At 48.5% G+C, this 18,034-nt stretch overlaps 1 protein-coding gene across 1 annotated transcript in view; it reads right to left on the reverse strand.

The window, feature by feature from the left end:
* Window positions 1-16,966: 16,966 nt before the first annotated feature.
* LOC138520679 (uncharacterized) overlaps window positions 16,967-18,034 on the reverse strand; it is a 135,302-nt gene continuing 134,234 nt past the window's right edge. The window contains exon 11 of the mRNA XM_069632952.1: window positions 16,967-17,430. Coding sequence (XP_069489053.1) covers window positions 17,369-17,430 — 62 coding nt within the window. The 3' untranslated portion in view covers window positions 16,967-17,368. The remainder of the gene's footprint in view (window positions 17,431-18,034) is intronic.

Below are 18,034 nucleotides of genomic sequence, written 5' to 3' on the forward strand. Positions count from 1 at the left end.
TTGGCTTGTTAAGCCCTCCTGTCGAGCGGCGTATCACACGCGAGGCGACGCAGTGTGCGCAGTCCGATTATATTATTGTTTACCTTGTTCCAGGAGTGACAGGAAGACAGCTGTGAGGTTAACGGGGGTAGATTACAAGTGTATTTTGAACTTAAAGAATATATGAAAAACTTACCAGTAGCTCTAAGAGATCGGTGACGTCACCAGTAGGGCTTTCATAGGATATCCCGAGCACAAGGCATCTTTCCTTCTGAGAGTGGTGGGGAAGAGAACTGTGGTAAGGGAGTGGGAACGGAGATAAACGCCATGAATTGATCAAGGAGAAGCGAAACGGGGGACGTGGCTGCGCACGAAGAACGCCGGCCACGGCAAGTGTAGAAGAAGGAGGAAGAGCAAGTGAAAATAGACGACTGTATAAGAACGTCACAAGGGGTACGCAGCCGCAGGGGCTACGTGCGCCTCGGCCGCAGGGGGCCGTAAGGGTGTCGTGTAAAGGAAAAAAGACAGAAGAAAATATACAAATGTAAATACTATATTTTTATAATTTTCCTTAGCGGATTATCGCAAGTCCCCACACTTACGGGGCCAGGTAACGATATAAGGCTGTATATTGTAAACTGCTAGTGAGACAACCGCTACCAAATAGGGGAAGGGTAACGAGTGGAGCGCTACTATGTCATACGGGACGGGATCGGGAGGGTGGGGGAACACCCTCACTACCCCACTGCAACACATATGTACAACACTGTCACCCCATAGGGAGAAACTGATCAAGTATAGCATAGAATGGACACAGGGGACGGACAACAAAATGATAACACCATGGCCGCCTAATGGTAGCTTCGATCCATATGCCCAACATTCACTATTAAACCATCTGCATAATACATACAAAGGGAAGAAGTTAGCAAACCACGTGGAGGTGTTTAACTTATGGAGGATGTTCCAAGGGTCCCGACCAGGACCAAATGGAATGTTCACTGTGGGGGAAATACCGGAAGAAAAAGAGATTAAGGAGGAAGGAGAGGATGGGAAAAAGGGGAGTGAAGAACCAAAGAACATGGGGAACGAACAAGAGGGAGGAGAAAAGAATAATAAATCAAATGAAATAAAAAAGGAACCGAGCAACCATATACCCCTAGCAAAGGAAGTGAAAACAGAGGGAGAGGGGTTGTACCCTTTAAGAGAATTAGGAGAAATAGAAAGAGGTCAGTTAAGGGCGGCTGAGGGGTATTCGAACCCGACATACAGCCCTCCACCATATGTGGCTCATCGGAAGATGCCAGCAGGGAAGGGGAGGACTGGAGAAGAACAAACTGTGGAAATAGGAAATGATGAGTGGGTAGCTGCACAGATACTATTAAAATTACGAGGGTCATTAACAGGAGAAGAGAAGGAGGTAGTAAGGAAAACAGACGAGGATAATACCAGGGAGAGTGGAATGAGAGGGGAAGAGCTGTTACGACAAAAGGAAGAGATTTTGGAGGAACAACTAGCAAAGTTAAGGGATGAGCAGAATGAACTGATCAAACAGCTCGAGGGGGAGGAAAGAGAGAGAGCGAGGAAAAGGAAAGAAGGTAAGAACGAATTGGAAAAAATAAGGGAACGAACTGAGGAGCAAAGGAGAGAAGCTGAACGGGTAAAAGCAGCAGCAGAAAGGGTATCAAGAGCAGTGCTACGAGAAAAGAAAAGGGAAGAAGAAGAGAAAGAAAAAGAAATGGCAATGTGGAAGAGGAGATTACTATCAGAAAAGACTAAGAAATACGAAGAAGGGAGGGTGATAGAGAGTATATTAGAAAGGGAAAGGGTGAAATGGGAAAGGAAGAAAGAGGATGAAAGAATATTGGAACAGGTGAGTAGTGAAGTAATGGAGGAATTAAAAAGGAAAAGGGAGGACAATGGTAGGGAGATGGAGGAGAGAAATGAAGGAGAAAGAGAATATAGGAGAAGGGAGAGTGAAGTATGGGGGGATGTATATAGAGACGCAGAAGTAGCAACAACATCAGCGCAAAGGGAAGCGGTTGATAAAGGAGAAAAAGGAGAACTGGACCTAATAGATTTAAAAACAGTAACAATCAAGGGGAAAAAGACCGAGTGGGGGGTGCCGTTTATGACTGACTTTTGTAGTGAGGAAGAAGAAGGAGTGGAGAAGGAAGGAAGAAACAGTGAAAGGGAAATCCTAGATAAACTATACATCACCCGGACCAACACAGACTCACCATGGATCCGTAGGAGAAAGGATGAACTGGAGAGAAGTGAGGAGGAAGAGCAAGGGATAGCGGAAAGACAGACTCATGAGGCCACACTGTCCCCATCACGCCCTCTCCCATCCCACCCTACATGCTCAACCACCTCACGCTCGTTACGTACAATAAAACTTGCGCCCTTTACAGACGAACTGACACCCTATGCATGTCGGCTTAGAGACCTCCCTAGACGCAGGCAGGAAGGACGAATATACACGCCCACATTAAATACAGGAAGTAATGAAAGAAGGGGAAAAGATGGTGAAGTAAGAGTTACGAGCAGGGGAAATACAGACGAAATTGACGATGTAGAAGAGAGGGAAGAAGAGGTAGGGTATGAGGACTTGCTTTTATGGAACACAAAAGGTAAAACGAGACATAACTTAATGCCACTTCTGGAGAGGGGAGGGGTTAGACCACAGTACGTCCCCTGGAAGCATACAAAGAAAATATAAAGTGCAGGCTCCCATCATTAAGTGGAGGTGCGGGTAAGTGGATATATGAAATGGAAAAACACACCGCAGGACAGAAACTGGCAGTGGGAGATGTAAAGGGCCTTCTTATATCGATATTAGGGGATGCAGCGGATGACATTTGGAAGAGAGCGGGATTCCCTGGGGTAACAATAACAAACACATCGCATGATGGGGCACCATTCGCAAACTGCAGACATGCGCTATGGCAGGCACTGAGGATACAGTATCCAGACACATCAGACATAGGAGCAATTACCTCACGCAAGATGCGTGAGAACGAAGATCCTGTTGATTATATCCAGGAAATCCAAGAGAAGTGGCACATGGAAACTAGAGAACAATGGGATAAAACACCAGCAATATTCTATCATATACTAGTACAAGGGCTCCCAGAAGGAGTTCAGAAACAACTGAAGAAAGTAGTGGGAATGGAAGCAAAAGCATGGCCAGAAATACAACTGACTATAGTGCACCATTGCAGGACATGGCAAGGAAAAATGAAACAAAAGGAAGAGGACAGGAAAACGGAAGAGGCTAAACTAGTACAGAAAAAGCTTACTAAATACACAATGGAAGGGGCACTAATAACTACGCCTACAACAATGACCCAAAGCCCCACACAAGTAGTGGCTGCGCAAGATCCCTCCCAAATACCACCTTCACAGATTATAGCACAACAGGTGCCGCCACTCCAACCATACACGACCAACATGGGAGGAGGATACTCAATGCCAGGAGCTGGGTATTATAATTACAACAGGGGAAGAGGAGGAATTATGAGAGGGAGAGGATACGGATATAATACCCAACAGCAGGTGGGAGGACTTAGAAATTCCTACCCCACAGGGCAACCAGTATACCAGGACAACACAGGGAGCTTTCCATGGCAGAGTAGGGAACTACCGGTGTGTTGGAGTTGTGGATTAGTAGGACACATGTCACGCACGTGTAGAGTAAGACCAGGAACACCATCGTGGAGCGAACAGGGACAACCAAGGCCCACACAGGAACAGCAGGGCACACAGCAACAACAGATGTTGCAACAGGAAAATGAACAGCAACAACTAATAACACAACAACAGCCACAGACACATTCACTGCCACAACAACAGGTAGCGATAACACAACAACCCCAAGTACAACAAACACAACTGGGTAGGGTGACGGTCCTGGGACACAACCCTTACACAGGAAATGGTCAATCGTACCCCCAATAGGACAGCCCACAGACGGCCTTGGTGTGTCCCATCCTGTCAGTAACACCTAACAGTGCGGAGGAACCACGCATAGAGGTAACGATAGGTGACAAAAAATTATCATTCCTTGTTGACACCGGGGCGACCCGGTCTTGCATAAGGGAAGGTAAATTTAAGATGTCAGGCGAAGCCATGAACACCCAAGGATTCTCTGGGGCTAGAGGGTTGGTTCCTTTTACTGATAACATTCCCTTATCTATTGGAGATTATGATATGTCAGTTCCACTTTTATATTATACTGCCTCACCAGTAAATATACTGGGGAGAGACATAATGAATAGGTTGAATATGACGATCTCCTTTACTGAGGACGGCATAATTTGCTCTACTCCAGGGATTAACATGCTCACGGCACGACAGATTATGCAAGCATACTGCGGACAGACATCGATTAGGGCGGAGCCAGTAGATGGCGAACTCTTCCAGTACGGGACAGACATGGCATTTGCATGGATGCCAGGAATAGAGGGAAAAATATGGAGGAGGCCAGCAGCTTATCTGTTCAGACCAGAAACACCAGTAAATGAACTAGAAGGAAAGGTGGTTCCAGTGGACATTGAGAGCATTATAGCAACAGCTGATTACATTGCTGTACATGCCCAAGACAGAGAAGGAAGAGCATGGAGGGCAGTGATAGCACTAGCAGAAGGATGTAGACTCACCCAGGTGTCAGATGAGGAGCTGTTCTCAGAAGAAAAGGAGGAAGGTGAAATGGTGTTTATGATGAGTGTGGAAATATGGCTAAGAGTGGTGTACAAACAAGCAGCACAGAAAATTGCAATGGCACTTGAGGTACCCACATGCACCCCAGTCCCCTTCTTTAAGGAGGATATGACCAAGGTACCCACATCATTGTGGACTACTAGTCCCTATGACGTGGGGTGCATAAAAAGTATAGGGGGAGTAAGGATAAAATTGAAAAAAGGTGCAATACTCCCCAGAGAGAAACAGTACCCACTATCAAAAGAGGCAGATGAGGGCATATATGAAACCATAACAGCCCTTATAAATAATGGCATATTGGTCCCCTCAGAATCACCATGTAATACGGCTGTATACCCAGTGTGCAAGGCTAAAGGGGGTTCTTGGCGCTTCATACAGGATCTCAGGCCCTTGAACAACATAGTAGAAGCAGAATACCCCATAGCAGCAAACCCGGCCACAATATTGTGTGGCATTCCAGCAGAAGCATCACGATTTACAGTGATCGACCTTAAAAATGCATTCTTCTCAATACCATTGCACCCAGACTCACAAGACCTGACAAGCTTTACTTACAGAAACACAAAGTGGAAACACACTAGATTGCCACAAGGGTATTGCGAATCACCCTCAATTTTCAACAGAGTAATACAGATGGATTTGGGTAACATTGAAGTGGAAAGCACAGTGTTGCAGTATGTCGATGACATAATAATTTGCAGTACAGACAAAAGAACATGCAGAGAGGACTCATTGAAGATGTTGACAATAATGGCTGAGAAAGGTTACAAGGTAGACATGGAAAAATTACAGTACTTTCAAGAACAGGTGCTTTACATTGGTCAGCTCATATCCCAACATGGAAGAAAGATTGCACCACAAAGAGCACAGGCCATTTCAAACACACCAGTGCCGCAAACAGTGAGGGAACTGCAGCAGTTCCTGGGTCTGTGCAACTACTGTAGAGCATGGGTATTTGATCACAGTTCATACATAGGACCCTTGCTTGAGGGGTTGAAGGAAGCTAATAAAGGGGAGAAAAAGTTGGGGTGGACTATGGAAATGAAAGAGGCTTTTGATGAATTGAAAGATGCGATATCAACTGCTCCGGTACTGGCATCCCCAGACTATGAGCGACAATTTTTTATATTTTCACATTGCGACTCAGCAGTAATGAAAGCAGTGTTGGCTCAAGAAACAAGCATGGGCTGCAAACCAGTATTATTTTACAGCGGCCACTTAGATCCTGTGATGTTAGGTTATTTCCCGTGCGAACAAGGCCTCGCCGCAGCTGCTTTTGCGGTAGAGAAAGCATCAGCAATCACCATGGGGTGCCCAACTACACTGTTTGTGGAACATGCACTATTTGCCATATTGAATAAACCTAAGTCCACCCTAACCACGCAAAGGGCATCGGGTTATGAGATCATTTTATCCAAAGCTGAACTATCAATTGTTAGATGTAGCACGGTCAACCCTGCAAGGTTCCTAGCAGAAGTAATTGAGGAGGGAGATTATGCCCACGACTGTACGCAAATAACTGAAATGTACTCATGTACTAGAAAGGTTGAAGAAAACGCACTAGAGGGAGGTGAGCTCTTGTTCATTGATGGGTCATCAACTATCGACCAAAGGGATGGTATAAGGAGAACTGGGGCAGCAGTGGTAAAAATGATGGAGGTACCGGTGTGTGTGGCAATGAGATGTGTACAACTACCACAACATTATTCCGCTCAAGCAGCGGAATTAGTTGCACTGATCTTGGCGTTGAAGGAAAGCTTTGACAAACGAGTGACCATATATTCCGGCAGCGCATATGTTACATCCACAGTCCACTCAGGGCTGTCGAAATGGAGAAGAAGAGGGTTTAGGAGAGCTGATGGCACTCCAGTGCAACATGCCCTCCTATTGGCTGAACTAATTGAAGCAATAAATGACCCCCAAGAATTAGCTTTGGTCAAATGCACCGCACACACCAATGGTGAAGACCACATCTCAAAAGGGAATGCAGCAGCAGACGCACATGCGAAGTATGCTGCATACTTTGGTGAGATATGGAACCCCCCAGAGTCACAGAGAGGGAGAGGGAGGGGAATGGCTAAGGAGATGTTGATAAGAGAAGGGTACACCCACCTCCCAGCCACACAGATTATGGAGCTACAAGCGGCTGCACCAATGGCCGAAAAAGAAATATGGCTAAAAAGAGGGTGCACAATGTCACCAACCGACGCACTATGGCGTCAGGGTGACACTGGAAAGATTGTAATACCACTGGCACTATTGAAAACCGCCCTGAGCCAACTACATTACCCAGCCCACACAGGCAAGGAAGTAATTGCAGCACGAATTAGGGAAGACTGGTTCTGCCCGAGTTAAATTCTCATGTGTCAAATTTTATCAGCAATTGTCTCACATGTCAACAGTTTACGGCCCGTCATACTCTGAAGGTGATAAGAGGTACTATATCCCGGCCAGAGGGACCTTTCCGGAATCTCCATATTGACTATGTTGATATGATCAACGTATGTCAAGGAAATAGGTATATGATTGTAGTAGTATGCCCATTCTGGAGGTGGATTGAAGCAGGGCCCTGTTCAAACCCAGATGCATTTAGAGCAGCTAAATTCCTAGTGAGGGAGGTCTTCCCCAGGTGGGGAGTGTGCGAGGTACTGAGGTCAGACAATGGCCCACATTTCGCAAACGAAATGTTCCAGCACATCACATCCTTGCTGAACATCAAGCATAAATTTGCATGTGCATACCACCCACAGGCCAACGGTTTTTGTGAACTCCTGAATGGCCTATTAAAGGAGGCAATTGCAAAAATACAACAAACAACAAAGAAGAGTTGGTTGTATTGCCTTCCATTAGCCCTATTTGAGCTAAGGAATAGACCAGGCTCCGACCACCACCTCACCCCTCACGAGGTGGTTACCGGACGTCAAATGCGCCTTCCCCTAACGCCAACATCAAGAGCATTTACTGACCACGAGAGTACTGCGAGTGTCCTTGGTGATGAAATGTACCAATATGTGTCTTCTTTGATTACTAGTGTAGTGTTTGTGTCTCAACAGCTCGAGCGCACGCGGGGCGGGTCTAACAGCGATCAACAAGAGGACGTGGATAAAGAATTGGAAAAGGAAAGACTGTGCAAAGTTGCTAAAGGTGACCACGTACTACTTCGCAATTTCAACAGAAAGTGGAACAGTCCACGATTCACTGGCCCGCATCTGGTAGAGGAGGTATCAACGAGAGCAGTAAAGCTACAGGACAAACGTGCTTGGAACCACCTACACGATGTAAAGATCTACAAACTCCAGACCCGCCCCAGCGCTACCGACAGGGCCACTGGAGGAACAACAACAGCGTCACCAACAGAGGAAGAGACTTCTACCACAACTAACAGCTTAAGTGTCCCCACACCCTGCCACCCCCCAGATTCCCCAGAGAGAACTATTAGAAAAGAAAGGGGTGATCCCCATACCGCCCACCCCATGGTTACACGATCAAAGGGTAAAGAGACTTCCGCCAGTTGAGCCCCAAAACCCTCTGCCCATTGACCCCCTACCCACTGTAGTAACAATTGAACTGAAGGACATTGTTTTGCACATATACACATGTAAACACCTGAATGTTCTCTTTCTTTTCTCTCGCACATACAGGTACAGCGTATTATTGTACTGTTCAGAAAGTAGATAACTAACCAATTCACTGCCCAGGACTAGATGGTACCCTCAGACGATAATTACCTGGAAGAATTGTCACACCAATTTGTATATGAAGTAAAACGGCCAACGTACCTGAAAAGAAGGAGGGTACGTGTCTAATACACAGCATTCCTCTTGGCCATAGAACATTCAATGCCCCACCTCCAACCATACTTGCCTGCCCTAAGAGATAGATCGCTTAGATTGGCGTGAGAACAGCTCTTCGCCTGGGCACTGAATGACTACTTGATAGGGAGAGCTTAATAACAATAACTAACCTTAATAACGAGCATATTAAGAATTTTCAGGTGGGCAACTGTAACGTCGCAAGAATAAGCTGCCGGACTGCAGCAAGGTAAGAGCAAAATGCCGGTGAAATTAGCATTTGTAATAAAATTGATAGGGATTTTAATGATCACCGGGTTCTTGGCTGCCTCTGTATGGCAGTACAGCTATGCTATTGATATTATTGGTGTACCCAAACCTAACATACCCCCACCCCCAGCTGCAACAGGTGTTACGTCAGGTGGTACTAGTAAAATCCCACACAAGGAAAATAGAGTTAAACGCAGCACATACTCAGATAATAAAGGCATTGACAACTACGTACAAGATTCAGCACACATCTCAAACAACATATGGTATCAACACATGACCCACATAGGTAAGCAGACAACAGAAGACAGCTGTTACGTTTGCTCATTGATCCCATACGCCATGAGCGCTTCTCGAACATTTGTTGCCACGGAGATAGATGGAAAAATAGCACGATGTATAATATACCTGGCACTGTTCCAGACGAAAGGAAGATTCCAAGGGACAGTGGTGCATCTGGTGTGGAAAACGCGAGATACATATCCATATGAAAACAATTTCCTCAAGACTTATCTGAGTTACCACAAGAGCAGTTTACATGCTGAAGGATTCAAATACATAACAAGTGGTCCTGAAAAAGGAGAAACAAAGAAGGTAACACTGCAGTACCTACCATGTGATTGGTACGCCACTGAGGTCCCTGGTAAAAACGGATGTTGGGAAAGACCCCTGATGATAATAACAGGAAAGGTGTACATGGACAACAAATGGGACATAGGAGTGGTTGGCAGTAACATGGTAACAAGAGAAAACATTTCAACTATTGATGGACATAACCATAGATGTTGGATGACTTGGATCAAGTACGTACCCATGCTCACGTGGATGGAGAAGGATGAAGACCCAATAACAATATTGCCGCTAACTGCGCCTAAGGTATGCTACCAACATAAAGGAGAGGTGGATGTAGGATACCACACCAACTGTGAAAGCGTGATGGAGTTACCTGAGGGGGGAGCAGGAACAGCAGTAGTAATGGACCATTACTGGGCCTGTGGAGACAAGGCGTACCACACACTGCCCCCTTTGTGGAATGGTGTATGCACTATAGTACACGTTAATGTACCATCACTAGTGGTACCCCAGAAGCATGTGAATATGGCGAATTTCCCCAAGATGGATGAAGGGAACAAAAGGAGGAAGAGATCTGCACAGCCTCGGAAAAGGCCAGAGAACAGACGCAACGGCAACAACACTGTCCTCAACAGAAGAAAGAGACAAGGAGAACCACTGACAGGAAATTACCTGTGGGGAAGATCGGAAACAGCACTGACCTCAATTCCGCCGGAACACAGAATATTCAGCAGAGCAGCTATGTTCTTCTCCTCAATAATACATCCTGGACTGCAGGCCTACGCAAACGTGAAATGGCTCCAGATAACTAGGTGGGAACTAATGATGACAATTAACTCTACAGTAAATGGATTCAACGCAATAAAAGAGGAATTGCGAGCAGTAAGAATGGTTGCACTACAGAACAGATATGTACTGGACCTCCTCACAGCAATGGAAGGAGGAGTTTGCGCAAAGATAGGACAATCATGCTGCACATTCATTCCTGCTAACGATGCTGACAATGGTACACTCACGGAAGCTGTATCACAATTGGCCCAGATGCACTAAAAAATGATGGATGAAAGTAAAGGTGTGAAAAAGGATGAGAGCTGGTTTTCAATATTATGGTCATGGATGCCATCTTGGCTGTCAGATGGACTGAAGATTATAGTTGGATGTACCATTTTGGCTGGAGCTGCACTGATCATAATAAGATTTTGGAAGGCCCGGAAGGCACGCACCACAGACGAGATGATCGAAATGGTTGGTATACACCTCTTGATGCCAACAAATGACGGCCAACACACAGGCACAATCATAAAAGAGAGAGAGAAGTTGCGCAACCAGATCATCACCAACCACCTGGACCCACCATCTGTGAAGCTCGAAAACCCAAGAAACCCAAGGAGCTACATAGGGAAATGGGTATACTGCACTCCTGGAGGAACCTGTGAATATATGTATTGGTCATTTGAAGACCATGTTAACCACTATGGACATTTGGGAGGAATAACTAAAATATGGAGAGTAAGAGGAGATAAAGAAAAGGATATGTTTGTGGTCGACAAGTCGACCAGAGGGGGGACTGAAGTGGGAGAATGGAAGAACAGGCTCCCGCCCTTCCCCTCTCGTGCTTGGCCTAGAGGATCACGGCCTAGACACCCGCCACAAGAGGAGTTTGCCTGTCTACCGGACGACCAAATACCCTGGTACAGGATCCTACGGATGTGCCCATCTACTTGCCCAGCAGCCCGCCCTGTCCATGCCGACACCTGCGGCACGGATCAACTGGACTAAACCTACATGTCGTTAGAGATGCCATGACGACCTAGCCACGGTCAGCACACCTGTGCAAACATACACACCGGACACTCCCACACCAATCCACACGAAGAATATACTCAGTGCTATGACGTAGGCGACAGACATACTCACGGACGTGCATCTTTATTATTTTCCACATAGGCTCTCAAAATGCAGAAACGCAAGACGCATCATGAACCTATCTAAAAAGGCTTGCTCACGCTTCTTATAAGAGCCATGTACCATAATGAAGAATATAAGGGAGACACGATACTGAGGATAGAGCAATATGATACCGTAACCTAAAGCGCTCTGCATCAAGCGGTTCCACCTATGCACCAGGCCCAAGTAGGCCGCAAGCAAAAGCTTCCATGAACATTGAATGAGCAAGAACTGGGTTGCTGACCCTGCAAAATGAGCCCGGCGAAAGCACACCGCCAAGGACACGATGTTGCAATCTCGCACACTGCAAGCCAACGCCAAGGTCGCACCTGCAAGATAAACCAGGCACACAGTAGGAAAAACAATATTAATTATGTTGAATTTTGCCTCAAACACGGTCCCACCTCACGTGACAAAGCCAAACCTGACAAGATGCCAAGCCCAGGAGGAAGGAGACGCCTGAATCTCACGTTTGAAGACACAGGCAGATACAATTAAAAGACTCATTGGACATCTGCAGCAGTGGGAGTAGTCGACCTCCCAACACATGAATAAATCCTCACATTGTTTACACCTACCCATATTAAAACATTGTTGCAAATGACAGGTGCACCGCGAGCTGGGAACAGCTATAGTCCCAGACTGGGAGGCTCGCGAGCGGACCAATCAGAATATGGGGCTCTTATCACTGACGCCATTAACATTGACCAATCCTCAGAGGTCTTCATGTAACAATTTTCATGTATCAAATTGAAGGGACAGCCCAGGTATACCACCTGACTATCCCTCAGCCACTAACACCGTTCTCTATATGTGCGCTATACTAACCCTACCACTCGAGTAACCAATCCAGAGTGGAAATAGGTTTTTACCAAACTTTGTAAGATGACGCAAGTAGCGCGTCATACTAAGGTAAAAAGGGCCTGCGAGCCCCACGATTGTGTGTGTGTCAGGACGGACGCGTAAGCTCCTTGACCCATCCCTGCCGTTTTGTCTAATAAACAGCAGAGTCACCTTGCTTCTTGCGTGTGTCTCATACTCTATCTCTTTTGAGATATACGGGAGGAGTTGGGGCCTCCCTGCCCGGAGGTCTGCGGGCGGCCGGCCGACCCCGGCGGAATTTCCCCCCGACAGGCTGTACATGAGATGTTTTACTCTCTCCAGCCCACAAACACCACCGATGCTGCAGCAAAGACAGCCCTGCACAACTACTTCCTTCCACTGGCTAATGCGAACTACGAGAGGTTTGTCATGCTGTACACTAAACAGAAAGAGGATGAGATTCTCGACCCATTTCATGGTCGGCTCAGGAGACTCTCAGTGACATGCGCATGGGACAACCCCGATGACATGGTCAGAAATCAGCTCATCCAAGGGTGCTCCTCGGGCAAGTTGAGGAGACAGGTGCTGAGAAAACCCGGCATCACCCTTCCTCGCATCTCGGAGCTGGGCCGCTGCCAGGAGATTTCAGTGGTACATGCGTCAAGGATGGAAGCGGGGTCCCGCGTGGCCAAGTCAGAAGAGGTCTGCGCTGTGGGCCGTGGTGGCAGGGGTGCCCAGAGACCGGCTGGCAATTTCCATGACAGGGGCGGGAAGCCGGGAGAGGCATGCCAGAAATGTGGGTATGGCCTGCCCCACCCCGGTGAGTGCCCAGCTGCAGGGAGGCTGCAGGGAGGCTGTGCGGACGGTGTGGCCTGATGGACCATTTCGCAAGGGTGTGCAGAGCGTCCCTCCCGGTGATGGTGCCGAGAGGCCCAGTGCGATCTGGGTTTTTCAGGCAGTCCCGCCCTTCAAACGTGGCCCAGGTAGAACAAGGGGAGGAAGGTACCCAACCTGATGAGGAAGAGGAAGAAAACATCTTCTTCGTGTCAAGTATTGACGCCCTCCAGTCCAAAGACCGAAGACAGCCAAGGTGTATCGTGGCAGTCAATGACTCTCGTGTATCGGTGCTGGTGGACACGGGGGCATCAGTCAAAGTCATGGCCTGTGAGCATTATGATGCCATGCCCTGCCCCCCCAGACTATCAATCCCGAAAGCTCACATTTTCACGTTCGGGGGCTCACATCCCATTCCCCTGGATGGTGCATTTGTGGCTCGGGTGGGGCATGGAAGCTCAAAGATCAAAGCACGTTTCTATATAACGCCCGTCAGTACCAACACCTTCCTGAGCTGTGCGGCGGCTGAAGCCCTCGGACTGGTGAGCTTCTTATACTCTGTATATGTGGAGGACATCCAAAAGCTGCTTGAGAAATATGCAGGCCTGTTCCAAGGGATTGGTCGCATGGGTGGGGATGCAGTGAGACTTCACATCAATGAGTCGGTGCAGCCAATTGCCCTCAAACACCGTAGGGTGCCATTCCATCTGAGGGAGTTGGTGGACAAAGAGCTGGATAACTTGGTAAACCTTGATATCATCGAGGAGGTGGAAGGTCCAATGCCCTGGGTGTCCCCGATTGTGGTTGCCAAGAAACCCAAGCAACCTGATTCGGTAAGAATCTGTGTGGACATGAGGCTTCCCAACAAAGCGATCAGGAAGGAACGCCACCTCACACCAACTATAGATGATATCATTGCAGAGCTGCAGGGAGCTTGCTTCTTTTCGAAGCTCGATCTCAGAGATGGATATCACCAAGCCCTCCTGCATCCAGAGTCACGATATATTACGACTTTCACGACCCACAGGGGTCTGTATCGATACAAGCGACTCAGCTTCGGAGTTTCCTCCGCGGCTGAGTTATTTCAAAACATTATCAGAGGGGCTCTGGCGGACCTAGAGGGCGTGCTGAACATCAGTGATGACATCCTGGTGTTTGCCAAGTCAGAAGTGGACCACCTGCAGAGACTGGCAAAAACTTTTGAGAGGCTTCAATCATTGGGCCTGATGCTCCACTGTGAAAAATGTGAGTTCCTAAGGACTAACATAGAGTACTTTGAATTCGTTTTCAACGAGGGTGGGGTGTCTCCAGACCCCAGGAAAGTAAAAGACATCAAGGAAGCGAAACCCCCAGAAAATGTGTCCAAAGTGAGAAGTTTCCTGGGAATGGTCACCTATTGTGGCCGCTTTATCAAAAATCTGCCATCCAGGTCTGAGCCACTACGAGCCCTCACCAAAAAAGAGACTGCGTGGCAGTGGGGACCGTTTAGAACAGGCTGCTTTCGAGGACATTAAAAGTGCCCTCACAGAGGAAGACACAATGACCTTCTTTCGACCCGACTCTGCAGTCTGAAATCGTTGTGGACGCCAGCCCATTTGGCCTGGGAGCAGTACTAACACAAGTGGGGCAAGACTCCAGAGTCCGCCCCGTGGCCTACGCCAGCAAGGCTCTGTCAGAGACGGAGCAACGGTATTCTCAGATAGAGCAAGAGGCGCTGGCTGTTCTCTGGGGGTGTAGACATTTTTGCCTGTACATGGGAAGGCCGGTGACCATTGTGACGGACCACAAACCCCTGCTGCCGATCCTGGCCGGCTCGTCCTCAAAACCACCAGCGAGGATTGAGAGGTGGATGTTGGCCCTGCTGGAGTATTGGGTCTCGTTGATGTATCCCCCTGGTGCCAACAATGCAGCCTACTACCTGTCTTGCCATCCAGGAAGTCACCAAGACAGGGAAACTGACGGCTGTGCGGAAGAGGCCAGTGATCACATACAGCTGATGGTTGATACGGCCACCCCGAATGCACGGCCACTCGAAGAACTGGAAGTGGCGACTACCAACGACGAGTGCTTCTGCATCCTCAGGGCGGCACTGCAGCAAGGGTCATGGAAGAGTGTCTTGGAGTCGCTGGATGGGTGCACACAGGAAGCAAAGATAGTGCTTGAGCAGCTGTGGAGAGTGCGGGAGGAGCTGTCGTTCTCAGAGAAGGGATTATTGCTTAGAGGTGATCGGATGGTGGTCCCGCAGGCCAAAGTCCAGGAGGTGATCGGCCTGGCACACCAAAGCCATCAAGGGGCTGCAAAGACCAAAGCCTGGCTACGCCTAAAGGTGTAGTTCCATGAACTCGAGAAACGGGTGGATGAATATGTAGCCTCATGTGTGAGGTGCCAGGCAGCGTCGCCTGCCCAGAGGGTACCTGCCTTCGAAGCCATGCCCCGCGGCACGCGTTCCTGGGAGATTGTCAACGCTGACTTTGGGTCAATGTCGCAGGGAACGCACTTCCTAGTGGTGGTGTATGAGTACTCCAGATACCCGGAGGTGGAGTTCATCCAGTCGGTGGCCTTCGAACACGTGGTGGTGGCGATGGAAAGGTGTATGCGGCTCATGGTCTCCCCACAGTACTCTGCTCTCACAATGGGGCTCCATTTCAAGGAGAACGGTTTGCTGCCCTGATGGAAGGCTATGGTGTGCATCATAGGAAGATCACCCCCCTGTGGCCAAGGGCCAATGGAGAGGCCGAAAGGATGCTGCGCATGTTAAACAAAGTCTTCCGGATTGCGCAAGGTCAAGGACAGTGCTTGGAGAGGGTCCTCTACCAGTTCTTGCTGGTCTATCGAACAATGCTGCACACCTCAACGAGGGTGGCCCCGGCCGAAGCCATTTTCAAGCGGTGCCCGAGAGGGTTGCTGCCGGACGTGGGGGAAAGGAGCCGGGGGTCATCGACACTCAACAAGTGGAGATGGAGCGGCAACTACGGACTGAGCAGGAGAACAAAAGGAGGGATCTCTGCCGTCAACTACTTGTGCCTGGGGACGAGGTGCTAATAAGAAACAGGCACCCCCGTGGGAAACGCTAACATATGAACGAGAGCCGTTAGACGTGATAGCAGTCAAGGGTTCCATGGTGACTGCGTCAGACGGCCGAGTTTTGGTTACAAGGAATGCCAGTTTCTTCAAGAAACTGGGGGAGCCCAGAACCGAGGCGCCCATGGACCAGGACCTTGCAGACATACCCAACGAGGGTGGGGGTTCGGAGCCCCTCCCTCGGTCGCCCGTGATAGCGCCAGCTGACGGCGCGACTCCCACCCCCGAGGCGAGCATGAGGTACCCCCTGAGGACAGGGCAAGGGAAACCTGCTCGTTTCAGTGACTTTGTTTTGGAGCCATAACGAAGTCTGACCCGGACGGGCCTGCCCAGCGGGGGAGGGGGTTGGCTGTGAATAAAGGGGCTCATTGGGGATCTAGTTGTTTAGGTTAAGGGTGTTAGTGTGTTGTAGAGTTTAACCGTAGTCATGCCAAGTGTTGTTTTGTTATCTGTTGTCCTCGTGGAAAAGGAGGAGTGTGGTGCTGCCCCTTTAAGGGACTAGCACGCGGCGGAGTGACGTTGCACTCCGCCACGTGCCCTATAAATAAAATGGGCGTTCCCGGCTGCGGCAGTGCGACTGGGGAGCCCGAGCCTGACACATGTCTCCGTGTGAGTCTTTGGTACTGCGGGGGCCCGGGGCTCACGAAACAACGCAGTGGGGGCCAGGGATTCCCCCACAACAGTGTGTGTGTGTATGTCACAGTGATTACGTCACTGTGCTCTCTCGGGGTGTGCGCGTGTACGTGACAGTGATTACGTCACTGTGCTCTCTCGGGGTGTGCGCGTGTATGTGACAGTGATTAATCACTACGCTCTCGGGGTGTGCACGTGTATGTCACAGTGAACACGTCATTACGCTCTCTCGGGGTGTGCGCGTGTATGTGATGATGTCACTACTAGAGCTTAATATCTCAGACTGGAAATGACTAGACTGGCACGAGAAGGAATTGCAAGGATTTCACACTGGATTGTTTATTGTTCTGCAAGAGTATGAACGTATAAGTGCCCCTTCAAGTGAGATGTGGGAATTTCACGGCAAATCCTGATACTTCAATAGAGTTATAATGTGACCAGATGTGCGCCTCCCTGGTGACATGAAGGGACATTTGAAGGAGGTCAGGGTAGGCCGGTCCTTCTTGACTGCACCATCTGATGTTAGGGAGTGAGACCGCCTTGTCTGCTTTCGGGAGGATGAAGAAACCAGTGATTTGCTTTGTGGAAGTCCTTGCGGCGAGTGGTGTGTAAGTCCTGGAGAGGGCGGTTGGCTAGTGCTGATAGTAGGTAGCTCAGTATGTTTGTGCGCTGGACAGGGAGACACCACCTCATAACTGCAAGTGGTAGTACAGCTCTCAGTTTTCATGGTGTGGTTCCGGTGACGCATTGGGCTTGGCCTCCTGTGAATATTCTGGACCTGGAAGGAAATTAGAGGGGAACACCATGTTAAGTCAGGCTCCTGTACAGATGAACATCTCTCTGAATACTGAGGTTTCCAGGAATTAGATTCCTGCCAGGAGAAAATCCCCCAGCAAAACCGGCTTATTGTTTCCAGCTGCAGTGCCAAAATGAAGCTCCTCCATTAACTACTTTGCATGTGAACAATAAGTGTGTCTGGAGGAGTGCTCAGCCAGACACACATGCAGTTGGGCTATAATGATTCTCAACAAAATAGCTGTTCACTCGTTCCTGTAGCAAATGAGCCCTTTTCTAAAATGGCTGAATCAGATTTGAGACACAGACAAGTCAGCAGGAAGAAATGTGACTTTTTCTTTAAACGTTCCCTTGAAAGTGGTTCACGTTCAAATCCAGGGCCTTGTGCCTTGTGATCTGCCCATTTCATGTATACATGAAGATGCAGCCTGCGCAAACTGCACCTTATTCAATGCAATGCTTCCTTTTCACCACTAGTGGTCAGAAAAGTCATAAATACACAGAAAAGGCAATGAAATACATCAATGCAATAAAACCAGGGATAACATATAAAACATGCTGGAAGTAAAAACAATACACATTATGAA

Source organism: Ambystoma mexicanum, chromosome 13, assembly GCF_040938575.1.
Source record: "Ambystoma mexicanum isolate Mex_15411 chromosome 13, UKY_AmexF1_1, whole genome shotgun sequence".
Classification (NCBI taxonomy): Eukaryota; Metazoa; Chordata; class Amphibia; order Caudata; family Ambystomatidae; genus Ambystoma; species Ambystoma mexicanum.